Here is a 12,987-nt window from a genome sequence, read left to right as displayed (position 1 = left end):
TGACTTAGCCACTTTGCTACTAAGTCAATGGCAAAATAAGGGAAGAATTCTTTCCAAAGCCCGCATTTTAATATCATGTACATATGAAAATACCATTTACTAATCAACAATATTTTGAATCATTATTAATTTCTAAATCATTGGTGAATATTTATTTATTTAAACACATAAACATTGGTATGAGGAGGCACCAAATATATATGCGTCACACAAATCAAATGATGTATCAAGGCTAGGATACTTCCCGGGCTCTCAAACTGAAGCAGTTAGTTTTCTTAGGGGGCCACTCTCCGTATATACTTTTTGTTAAAACAATAAAAATTCATATAAAGTAATTTTGAATATGAACATCTTCCTGTTTATTATAATTTTATTTAACTTTGATTATTATTCATCAGAAAACATAATCGCTTACCATATCATCATGGACAGATTTACGTTGTTCATTGGATGTATCAGTTGATTTGCTTGTATTAGATTTTGACAAAAATAATAAGCTGGGTGAAAATCGACTTCGATCTAACAATCTTTTTAAACTATATCTCCCTTTTTTCGATTTATCTTTTATATCTGATTGTGCTGTTTTATCCTTCATATCGGATTTGACAGGCATAACTTTTTGTACAATTCAATACAATGCTTATGTCTTCCTTTACAACCGATCTTTTGCAAATACTTCTAAAAGACCACCTAGATCTAGTCTATAAAAAAAAGAAAGAGCCACATTATTGATGTCATTGACATCACTCATAGAGTCATAACACAAATACAGATTAGTGTCCAAGTTAAATAGGTTTCGATGGAATCATATTAGTTCGATGGGTGAGACTATAAATTATGGACGAACCAATCAGATGTAACATAACAGATCTTGGATTTTAGTGCGAAATTAAATAACCCATTCGGCTAAAAAGCGTTTTGGTATTATAGCTGGTGTCAGTTCGTGATGAAAACCCTGAATCTAATTCCTAACCCTAACCATCAACTGTAAATCATAATTCTAATTTTTCACACTGGTTTATAACCCTCATTTGGTCCTAGTTATTAAATGAACACACTCAAGGTCCCTTTAGCGTCACTCAAAGGTCGTCCATTAAATATAGCCTAACCGCTTGATGGAAAGGTATTTAATTCCAGGAAAGATAATATTAGGGTAATAACAGGGACGTAAAATAGTACAACTTGGAGATCATATGCCATTGCTAATGATAATTTATAGATTTTATCCTTTACGTAAAACGTTTGGTGATAGTATTCAAACGAAAAAACCTCATCAAGTTGGGCAGCAGTCTAATTCGTAACGCAGCATTTGGAATTCATAGTAGTTTAGAAAAATTAAGTGGTTTTAGATGGTTAGATGAGACTGACAAAAAGAACTGGAATTGTGTTTTGTTATATATGAGATTATTCACCAGGGGGTATTCCCATCCTTATGAGAACTGATCCTCCCAATGTGATGAGATATTCAAGGAGTGACTGACTTGTAAAGCTGAAATACTTATACTAATTTAGTAAAAAAATAAAAGAAAACTTGGAAAATGTCAGTATAGAGAGAACACATGTAAACAGTGGAAGATGTGTACTCAGTGGTAAAACATTTGAGATTCAGGGGAAGATAAAGTAAACTCGTTCGCACCAATAATAAGGCTTTTTTAATCACGTCTCTGGAAGACTGAAAATTAGTTTCATAAAATAGAGAACCTCAGACAGGAAGCTGATACTTTATCATAGAGTTTAAACAGACGACCCACGATGCTGTGAATCGTTAGTATGTCACAGTCTGATTTTCCTAATTTTTTTTACACCTCTACATGTCACAGGCTTTGTTAGCTGCTATTTTATCACATTTAATACATGACTAGCCACCTTAGTTCGTTGAAACTTACAATTATTTACCTACTGTCTCATAGACACAAGTAGTTTAGCAGCTATTGGAATACTGTAGCTTCAAAAAGTAGGTCGCATAGACAACTATAACAGACCTCTTAGAACAATCGTTCACGTTAGGAAACCATAACTCTTGTAGATAATTTTGAAGATTCCTCTTTACGATTGAAACAGTGAAGCGGACTTTAAAGGAAAATGGGCCAAAGCTTTCTGTTATCCTTTTTGCCGTTTCAATTGCTGCAGCAGTATGTTCGCCACATTCGGACCTTTGTACCTGGACGTTAAGATTTGTTCACTATAAGATGATACTTAACACTTCTGTAATGCAAAGCTTTTGAGTTCTGAATAAACAATTCAATCTTTTCTATTTATACTACCTTTGGTCATAAAATGTTAGTTCACCGTAGAAGTTAAGGAGTACAGAGTAGATGATAGTTTCTGACTACACAGATGTGCAGCGTGTCCACTGGATATGAACAAAACAAAGTAACTTGCATCTGACTACCGGCGATTTTCAACCATATATACTTTAAAACATATTGATCCATCAAAAAATATAAGTGACCAAAACCGATTTGCGACGTTTATGCGGGTCTGTAATGTTTGCATAGACGTGTTGTTTGATCTGATTATCAATAAAAAGGTTATTTTAAGGGCCATAAACCATGACAGTCTCTCTCTGTATGTACTCGTCGGTTCGTAGTATGTTAGTCTATTTAAAGATGAGAAACTTTGGTCACTGGTATTAAATGTATAGAAATTACTGTCTTGCATAACAGACTAATCAATCACATATCAATATGAATTATGGTCAAGCATTAACGCCTTTTAAACTACTAAAAAAGGATTAGTGGAACATGGTGAAATTTGTCGTTAAAAATTGACAAACCTAAAGAAATGGTTAGAATTGAGGTTTTTGTGTAATCTGACAACCAAAAGCTTAACATATGTACAGTATGATATAAAGTGAGGAGTAAATTTACCTTGGCAGTCAAATGGGCACACATAGCCAAAAAGACAATGTTTACAGGATGTCTTCGTAAAAGAGATTCACAATAACAAAATGAAACAGCCTGCTTTTGGATCGCATATATCTCAAACTAAAAAAGCACTCTTAGGAGTTTCTGTACCTGCATGCTATCTGGACTTATAGACCAAAAAAGACGTCTTGTTTCGGAAAACGAATCACAAAGCGACCAAAATAATTAAAGACGTGAATATACACATTTTAAAAACCATGGGCAAATGCCAAGTCATATTATTGAAACCCGTGTAAAAGAAAGATTGCGAGTTCGAGATGTCTGGAGTACATTTTTCAATACAATAAATGCATAAACACGGAAATTCGAAACACAAAACAACTCATGGAACACACATTTGTACTATAAACTGCGCGACTAACAAGGAGAACACACTACAATAAGCTGAGATGTTTGTTAACGTAAATCAAATACAAGAACTTTGATGTTGATTCCATACAGCAATTTTCCAATGGTAGGAAACAAATGCAACGTTTTCAAATGTGTGATTTTATCAATGAAAGCCACAAACATAGAAGATAAATCATACAAAGTACCTTACACAGCTTAAGACAAAAGCCCCGAAAGTAACGTACTAGTCAAATATGTGCCAATATGATCAGCCTTGTGTTCGAAATTCATCAATTATCAGGAAATGCAATGTTTCGATTGATTAGTACATAAAAAATATCACGGAAAGTTCCAATCTTTGAAGAATTCGTGAAAAGGTGGTAGCGCTGTACTTCATAAAAAGACCAAATATTCTGAAGTGTTATCTGTACTTTCCGAATTTTCTTTCGAAAGTTTTATCATAATTGGAACAAGCCATTTTAAACTTATCAATGAAAACTTTGAGACGGTAAATAGGTCTTTCCTAAAGAATCATATATGGTAAGTATGGACTTTGAAACCTTGAGAATTGCCCTCTCTGTGACTTCAGTGAAAATTTCTATATCTTCCCTTGGCCGATATTTTAAGGAATTACTACACTTTTAATGTCACGCTTCAGTAGCTTAGACGTCCTAATGAGTTTACGTCGTAATTAACTTCGATGGTCAAAGATTAATGTGGTTCTTTTGGTAGTATGACCTGCTGTTCGTCAAGTGTCATATAGTTTGGTTAAACTACAGTGACGTGTATGTTTAGTGATTTTCGTAACGAAAAAAGAACCCATATTTTTTATCTGTGATGTTTTCTGTGTATCCAAATATACATTCAGTATTTATTGTTCATCCGTATTAATCGTAAAACGAATATTATTAGTTGGTTGTTTTTTACACACAAGCTACTGTTGGTATTTATATAAATTTTATCTCTGTCATCTATACTTCTGCTCCATTGACCACGGCCTGTGACTGAAAATTATAATGGTGTTACAACATCCTTTCAGGTAGGTCTACACTACGTATGACTCTTGACCTGGATTATCATTTATAGGACTGTGGGACGAATATTTCCCTTCACGACGTCGGTTCCAACGATGCAGAGGAACCATTTTTAACCATGTGAACTCTGTTTGTGACTATAATCTCAGAAGGAGCCTACGAGTAACATTCATCTCACAACATATGTTATCACCCTTTTATGTAAGTTCTATTTGTTGTCTTGTTCATAGATAGCCACCTCGGTTTATAGCATTATTGCTCGTAACTTAGTGCATTGTTATATATTGAACAAACCTAACTGAAGGAGCTCAGTTACGCTTCAGTACCAGATCACGAGTGGGTACGTCGTACTACGCGTCCCTTGCAACTGTAAGAAAGCTTATTATTATTATTATTATTATTATTCACAAACACCTTATGGGTACATAAGTGCTGTGAAGAAACCATTTCGGGTTTCTTCAAAAATGCAATAATACACAATTTTCAATAATGTTAACATTACATATGCCATGTTTGAGAAAGGAAGGAAAAGGAAAATAAAATATTAATGATAGAATAGTAATAATAGTAATAATAAATCAGGTTCTGTGTAATTAGCAAGAATTTTGAATTGATTTTGAAGGAGGAAAGGAAGAAACTAAGGAAATAGAAATAAAGGAGACGCGAAATACGTAAATATTTTAACGCAGAACAAGAATAAACAACTATGTATGTATAGCAAAATGAGTAATATAAATAAAATAAAACAGAATAAATTGATAAGTAAATAACTTATTATTGTAGTGAGATATGACGTTAGAATAAGTGTTTGTTCGTGCAGACATAGTTTTGGGTGATGCTATGAAAGTCTCAATTAGGTGCAAAAGATAATCAATATGTATGAGGTGTATATACATAGTGAAGATAAAACGAGTCTGATAAGTTAAATTCAACGTAACTCAAGTTATTGTCTCAATCCAAAGCTTCGTAATCTTAAGAATAATCTTTATTTAGAAGGACCAAACGCTTCTCGATAAATCGATAGCTTCCCAAACATGTCTTCAAACCACGTCATTTCTAACTTCCGATTTGACTGGTTTTGCATGCGTCGACTTTAAAGGTGTTATGAGTAAAGGCGTTTTCAAACTCCGACTCCCAGGAGAATTCGTGGATCCTTCAGCTTCCTCATTGAACATAGATCTAAACTCTTACACGAGTAGGCTCACAAACGCCATGCGTTCAGTTAAACCTGCTCACACTCGACCTCAATCAACTGATGTTTTCGTTCAACCTGAATTACGACATAGTACACACGTCTTCGTTCATCGAGACTCACATCGACGACCTCTCGAATCAGCATACGAAGGACCCTTCAAAGTTCTTGAACGTGAACCCAAGTACTATGTGGTAGATAAGAACGGTACGAACGATAGCATCAGTATCGATCGACTCAAAGCAGCGTACTTAGAAGGAAAACCTAGCTACGTCGAATTTCCTTCGGTACAATCGTACGACACGGCTCCTACACTCGTTGTACCCTACACGACAGCCGACACACAACTGGATACTTCGTCAACGTCGATAGATAAACCTAAGACAACGCGTTCTGGAAGACGAGTAAGATTTCCAGAACATCTTAACGACTATTGCACGTAGGACACAAACTTAACCTCGATTTCCCTTTTCATTGTTTATTATAAAAAATAATTTTTTTAATATGCTCATTTTTTTATTTATTTAAAAGTAAACATTTTTTATTTTTTTGAGCGTATTTATATTTTTTATATATAAAAAAACCAAAAAAAACTTTTTCTTTCCGGTCGCTTTTACGCTGTTGCAAGTGTATTAGTTTAATCATTTTTTTCCCGCTCATCTTGTGTCCTTACGCAAGTACGAGTGTATTTTCGACATGCACTCACACGTTCTATTTTTTTCTCTTTTTCAGGACGATTGGAAAAGAACGACGAAGTTCCCCAAGGAACCGAAATTTTCATTGTATTTTATTTCTTTATTGTTATGTTATACCTCATGGTCCCTTAGTTTAAGGAAAGACGACCAGACGCTGCTAAACGAAGCAAGCTATCAGAAGAGTGTTTACCAACGACAAACTCGTTGGGTTTAAACTTCTGGCTGGTCACGTCTTAGGGGCATCACTACCTCACTAGGGGGGGAGTGATCTGTAGCTGTAAATAATTCCCCAAAATCAATAGCTCATTAGGTGTACGACATTGGATGCTGACCACGTTCTTTAAGTGGACTTGTTTAACTGAGGGCTTTCGGTCATGCATCCGTACCAGATCACGTTGCAACTCGGCGTGGGACACAGCTCCTACGTTTCAATAGTCAGTTAAGAACGAACGCCTCTCGATATATTGGTAACGTATCAAATATATCTTTCCTACCTCTTCTCGTCTGACTTCTGATTTCTGTTTGGCCAAAATGGTTTCGATTATAGAAGGTGCTACTGGTAGCTAATTGTAAAGTTAGAATACTAGTCGTATCTTCAAAACTATGAATGTCTGTGGCATATTCAGGTGTCTGAGATCAAGCTCACTGGCCATTGGTCAAATGTATGACAGTCAACAACTGAAAGTTATAGAACATTCAAAGTGTAATTCAACTGAAATCGTCATGTACTATAGATATTTTGCAGAATTAGTTGGTAGGATAAATAACGCTTTCCTTCAAACCTCAATATAAAATAAGTGTAAATTTCTCTTGTACTCTTCAATGTAGTGAAACAGCCTACTTCATTTTTATGGTTTTTAAAGATTCGAAATCAAATAGTGAAGCACTTATTGCATTAAGGTATTCTCACATGCAAAAATAGAGAAAATCCCTGCTTGTCTGTTTTTGCTTATGACCATTGTTACGTCCAATTATGAGTTTTGCCCGTTCCAACTATTGAAGTACTGGCCGTCGATATTCGCAAATTACGAACCCAAGTAGGCAAGAGAACCAAAACTCCAAATAAGATACCAAGTTTATTCGCAATTCACAAATAATCGACCAAAGTCGTTCTAACAACAATAATTATAACAATTACAAAACAAACCTTCAATTTTGTAGGTTCCCGGAGCAAAAAACTCCCAAATACCAAACCAATGACAAAAGAAACCAAAATGTCCGAAAGGAATGATATAAACAAACAAGTCCAAAGGTTAAATAAAACAAACACATCCAAAAACACAGTAAATTTGATGTACAGTAAAAAGGTTTTAATCAGCCAAATGTCTTTAGTTCTCCCGTAACAACCATCTCTTTGCGTCTTTGCAGTATGTATTGTTTCTCCAATTGTTGTCCTTATTTCCTTTACTGAATCCTTTTCTTGAGTTTGACTGCGGTTGTTATTGCTATATTGTCTAAAAATTCTAGATCATTACTATTTCCATCTTGTTGTTGCGTCTTTTGATTACTGTTTTATCTTTGTTTTATTCACCACTGTTTTTATTACACTTGCCAGATCAGTCCGCCATACATTGGTTTATACTCGGTGAACAGATTGTCTCTATTTCCTGAGGTTGATTTTGTAGCACATTTCGTGTTTGATTTTAGGAACATTCAAGTATTATCTACTGCTGATTGCTTATACTTCTACCAAACCGAATTGGCCAAACCTTCTTCTTTGAGTAGGATATTGCCAATGAATGATGGGAATTTTTTCCTATTGTGACAATTGGGTGTGTGCATTTCATGGTTTATCATTGTTGAACGCGTAGCTAATGTTCTATTATCAAGCTGACCTGTTGTCTTTCTGTACTCTTGCATATGGAATATTGTTCAGCAAATTCGGACTCCCAAGTTGATGAGTGGACTCTTTATTTTCCGCTGAGACAAAGAAACCTTCTATCGCTCTTGATTACATCCCTATATGTTTCGAAATGAAACTATCTAGGTCAACCACAATGGAGTCATCACTTACCAACAGAAGGAGTCATCTATATCCAAGATTCGAAGGTTCTGACTACTATCAATATTAGATAACGTTTGACAACCACCGTTTCTATTTTATGTAACTGTTATAGTATTACAAAGTGGAGTATAAAATGGAGTTTTAAGTACAGTGTTCGTAGGTAGAAGACTCTAGTTCCATATTTTTTTCTTCCTTTTTCAAAAAATCGGCAGGATTTTGTAGATCATTCGTATTCCATTCATCACGCAATGTTTCGTTACAACAAATAGCAATCTTGAAAATTTTTACCGAAGTGTCACTTTCATCTAAACATCAAGTTGCAGTGATTGTTGTTTCCAGAAACCCTAGAGTTTCCTAATTGGAACCCTACAACTTGATTTTCTAGACAGTAATGCACACTAATCAATATAGACAGGACAATAATTCGGTAAAAGTCTTAGTACCAAGTTCATACGAAATAAGTATAGAGTTACGAGTTACACAGCGCGGTCAGACAGTTTTCTAAATAGGCTATACATTCAACTTATCTCTACAAAGCAGGATAAAACCGAACTCCGAAAGTCTTAACATCAAAAACACTAGTAACTACAATACTAGTCACTATTAATAGATACACTAGGTTTCTGATATGCAACGAACACGAGACTATTTAACTGAATGGACCACTCGAACCCAACATACAAGAGAAACGCCAGTAATCTTAACGGTAAGTTACTTGTCAAAGGTAATAAACTATTTTGATGAACGGGAGGCCCACCTTAATCTAAAAAGGAATATGTTGAATTAACGAATCCAAGCAGGTGCAATCAAACACCAGATAATCCACATGTTGACCCCTATAATTGGAGGCCAAATAAAAAAACCGATACCACCCAGGTAACACTAAGACTAGAAGCAGTAAAATAAGTTAAACACAACTGCAAGCAAACACTAGCATGGACCCAACGTTAGATCAGAGGTTAAATATCATGGGCAAGATGGGAAACCTACTAATCAGGGGGAAATAAAATATCGATGTCACGTTACATTCATACAAGAGATGTCTCCTCACTTTCACGTATACTCACACAAAAACAAACGACAAAGTCTTGTACAGAGGATTGGAGACTGTTTCATTACGGTTCGTAAATATGACTGACATTTCTGTTTGATAGCATAGTTATGTCTTACGAGGTTTCTACAAGAAAAGCCGGATGTAGACTGCCTATATATTATCCAGGGTTCTTCTTTGCTTCGACTGTTTCCAACGACGGTATCACAACACTAACCAAGTCACATGAGTCTTCAAATTTTGTCATTTTTGACGCTTTTCCCTTCACAGTTGTTTTCGAAAGTCTCATATCTCAATAGTGTTCCCAAAAAGTGGCCGAATTCGATACATACTTAAAAAGCACCATCAGTACTTGAATATGACGACGTGACAAACAACTACGGGATGACAACAAGAAATAGCGAAAAGAGAAATCCTCGAGAACTTTTTAAAACATAATTCGTGTGACGCTGTACATACATTCTTAAGTATTCAGTAAATGTGCTGTATATTTATTTTATTTTTCTGTTCACTGAGCTAAAATCTATTCCAGCGAACAGAGAGAGTATGCTAGGTATCACAAAATCCTGAGGAAATGACGAGTGACAATTCAAAGTCTGAGATTTGTCTACTATCAGCGTCAGTTAGAGTAGTAACTCTGTTAATAGCTCATGGTTTCATTGTTTCACAAGAGTACTCTCACTAGTTTGATATGAGGAAAGCATTGATTACTTCTCTATTCGTGTTAGCATAACGTTGTCCACCAGGCTTCTGATAAACAGTGTTTATATGATTTCCATAGGGCAATGAGAAGATAGCGTTGATCTGAAGAATGTGATGTATGTGCGTTATTAATTTCGAACAATCTGGTCACACATATTCTTGTCAGGGAATTTCATATGAAAATTATTTAAGGTTAATTAAATGGAAATTCAAACAAAAAAGGTAATAAAGGGGAGAAAAAAAATGTTACATGGTATAGGAAGAATAAGAAATTTTTGCATTACTCTAGGCCATAAAATGGCTTAGGGATTTTCCGGGATAAATTTAGGTTCACGACAAATTGTTTTTGCAATTATAAAGATGGTTTACATTTACGAATAGACAAAGCCTCAATAAACCTGAAAATATGTCCTTGGCAATTTCTATGCAACTTTTTAAAAGCTGTATTAATCTCAATTTTGTGCCTTGTTTCAATTTTATGTTTCTCTATAGATGAACATGGTTTTCTAACTCCCATGTTATTTGGATCATTTGACGTTGATTGGTTTTGAGGCCATCTAGGCATATGTTCAATGACCCTTGATTGCATTGTTCGGTTACCCTTCCCTATGTATGTGTGTCCGAACAAACATGTAAATTGGTAAATGGGATGTGAAGTAGTCATATGTGCATTGTCTAGGTCTATTTGGATTCATGGGTTCATACTTTTCAATCACAACCACTTTAGCAGCATAATGGGTTTTCTCGATGACTGCTTATACTCGCCAACATTGATGTTGAAGTCCGTCCCTTACCAGAGGTCTGGTTGTCTTTTATATGAGTATTCATGAAGCCACGGTGTTAAACAATGTCTAGCCTGGTTATTAAACCTTTAATGATGTCAGCATGAAACCAAATGATCCAAACCGCTTGGAAAATAAAACAGTCTGAATCGCGATCCACCCTTCGGAAACCCTTTTCTTTATAATTACAAAATCCTAATCTTAAAATGAAGAATTCGAATTCCCGTTTCCCACCAGTTGTCTTATCTAACTAACATCTTCACAGCCGCTATACTTGTAATGCCTCCGAACACTTCTATATGGACAGTTTTGTATATGTGTAGCTCTTCAGCAACGGATCTAGGTTCCTGGTGAATGTGCAAGGGCTATCGCGTAAGCATCATTTGTTTGAGAATGAAATCTATTTAACTTCTGCTCCACAACACAATACTTGTATATTGCACAGGTGACGATTGACTTTTGTCTTTTGGTTAAGTTGAAAATAATGACTGGTCTATGATCTGATGTTCATATGGTATAACCCTTTCTACAAATGTTCTTTTTTGTGGGAATTTTTAATGAACCTTCTCTTTGACTTTTAAAAAATGCATAACTAAAGAAACAGTTTCCTTATGGTGTTGATGAAATAAAACTGAACAGTGACCACAAATAATGTTTGAATTTAAAAGTACACTAACCTATGAGGTTCACTCTGGACGCTGAATAATTGGTGAAGAGCAGATGTCAGTGAAACTCAACAACGTTATTATTATCTAGGATTAATGGCCCGGATATGAATGCATGGTTTTTCCGCAGACGTGCCCTGTTTTTATGGAATATATGATCCTATTCAGTGGTTCTTATAAACAGTGCACTGACTCAACGATAAAGTGAGTCAGTAAAGGCAAAGATGTTAGTCCGACGTAAGATCAAAGAAATGAGGCAGCCATATCATGGCAAGTCCACTATGTTATAAGATCTGTTATTCCAGTAGCGTAGATAAATTCACTAATAATGACCTTAGACATAAACTCAATACCTTAGAAATCAGGCCTGGTTAAACTGACAGTCAGCAGTCTAAGACATTACAAAAACGACACTGCTGAGACAGAATGACGGAGATCCTCTGGTAATGAATGCTATTGTATAAAATGGTTTACAGTCACAGCACAACTCACTCATAGAAACCGTAGAGACCGTGTTACTCTATGACATGCGATTTCGAAACTTGCCGGAAATGCAAGATGCTCGTCAGGGTGATGGTTGAAAGTTTCTTTGTGTCAGATTTCCATGGGAGATTTGAGCAAGTTTTAAAACCAATTTGGTAAGAAAGTGTTCTTATTACGATATAATTCAAATATTTTGTTACCCTCCGTTTAAATTCACGACTATTATATAATGTTGTACTGTACTGTGGGTTTCGAACTTTGACTTTTATGGTTCGTGTTGTTGCATCTTGTTTACGTTTTATTACACTACTGGTGGGTCTATGCAGTGACCACAGTTGATTAAATGGAAACCAGCATCGACTTAAGAACCACCTCTTCATATTGTTTCCATTCAGATTGTAGCCTCTAAATGTTGTCGGTAGTCCGTTTAGTGTTATTGTTGATCTCGATCCTGGACAAAGGAGAAGGGTTTGGTAACATGCTAACAACTCCATACCGCAGAGGAGGAACGTGCTAGAAAAACCATAACCATAAAAATTGTTTGACCTATTGAAATTCTGTTGAAGGAGTAGAGGGATTTTCAATTTCAATAGTTACGACACTCCCAAATGAGAAGATACAACCGGAAGAAGCGTGGAATGTGCGAAACCCGTCAGACATAAGCTAGACGGAAAAGACCATTTTCGAAGAAGGTTCTTTTGCATTCTGATTATGAAGAACTAAATGTCTCACACTCTCTAGGAGTTTCATTGACGCTCTCCAACAATTAACAAAAAGAACCATCTTCCCCACAGGTGTGCAGATAAAGCCACATGGTTCTCATCGAACCATACTACTAAAATCAGGCCGACTACACCTGAACCCGAAGGGATTCAGAGGTTCGATGGAAAACGCAAGAATAAAGAGGGGATCTAACACGGTTCAGACCACAATCTGATTATGTTCAAGATGAAGCTTAATCTAAACAGACATCAGGTAGTCGGAAAAACAATCCTACGGGGGTTGATGTGAACCCCTTCTGAGATATTAACAAACTCAGTGAATTAAATATAGCCTTCAGCAATAAGTTACAGACCTTACAAGATTTATTCAAAAAAGTAGCTACTATGGAAAACAGCCAA

At 35.7% G+C, this 12,987-nt stretch overlaps 1 protein-coding gene across 1 annotated transcript in view; it reads right to left on the bottom strand.

Annotated features, from left to right (window-relative positions):
* Positions 1–613, bottom strand: part of Smp_140360 (hypothetical protein) — a gene marked incomplete at its 5' end in the record, with an annotated part of 80,422 nt that extends 79,809 nt beyond the window's left edge. The window contains one exon of the mRNA XM_018791614.1: positions 416–613. Coding sequence (XP_018645221.1) covers positions 416–613 — 198 coding nt within the window. The remainder of the gene's footprint in view (positions 1–415) is intronic.
* Positions 614–12,987: the final 12,374 nt, after the last annotated feature.

The sequence above is a fragment of the Schistosoma mansoni genome (genome assembly GCF_000237925.1).
Source record: "Schistosoma mansoni, WGS project CABG00000000 data, chromosome 2 unplaced supercontig 0108, strain Puerto Rico, whole genome shotgun sequence".
Lineage (NCBI taxonomy): Eukaryota > Metazoa > Platyhelminthes > Trematoda > Strigeidida > Schistosomatidae > Schistosoma > Schistosoma mansoni.
Note: the sequence above shows the minus strand (reverse complement) of the source record. Positions and strands in the feature narration are given on the sequence as shown.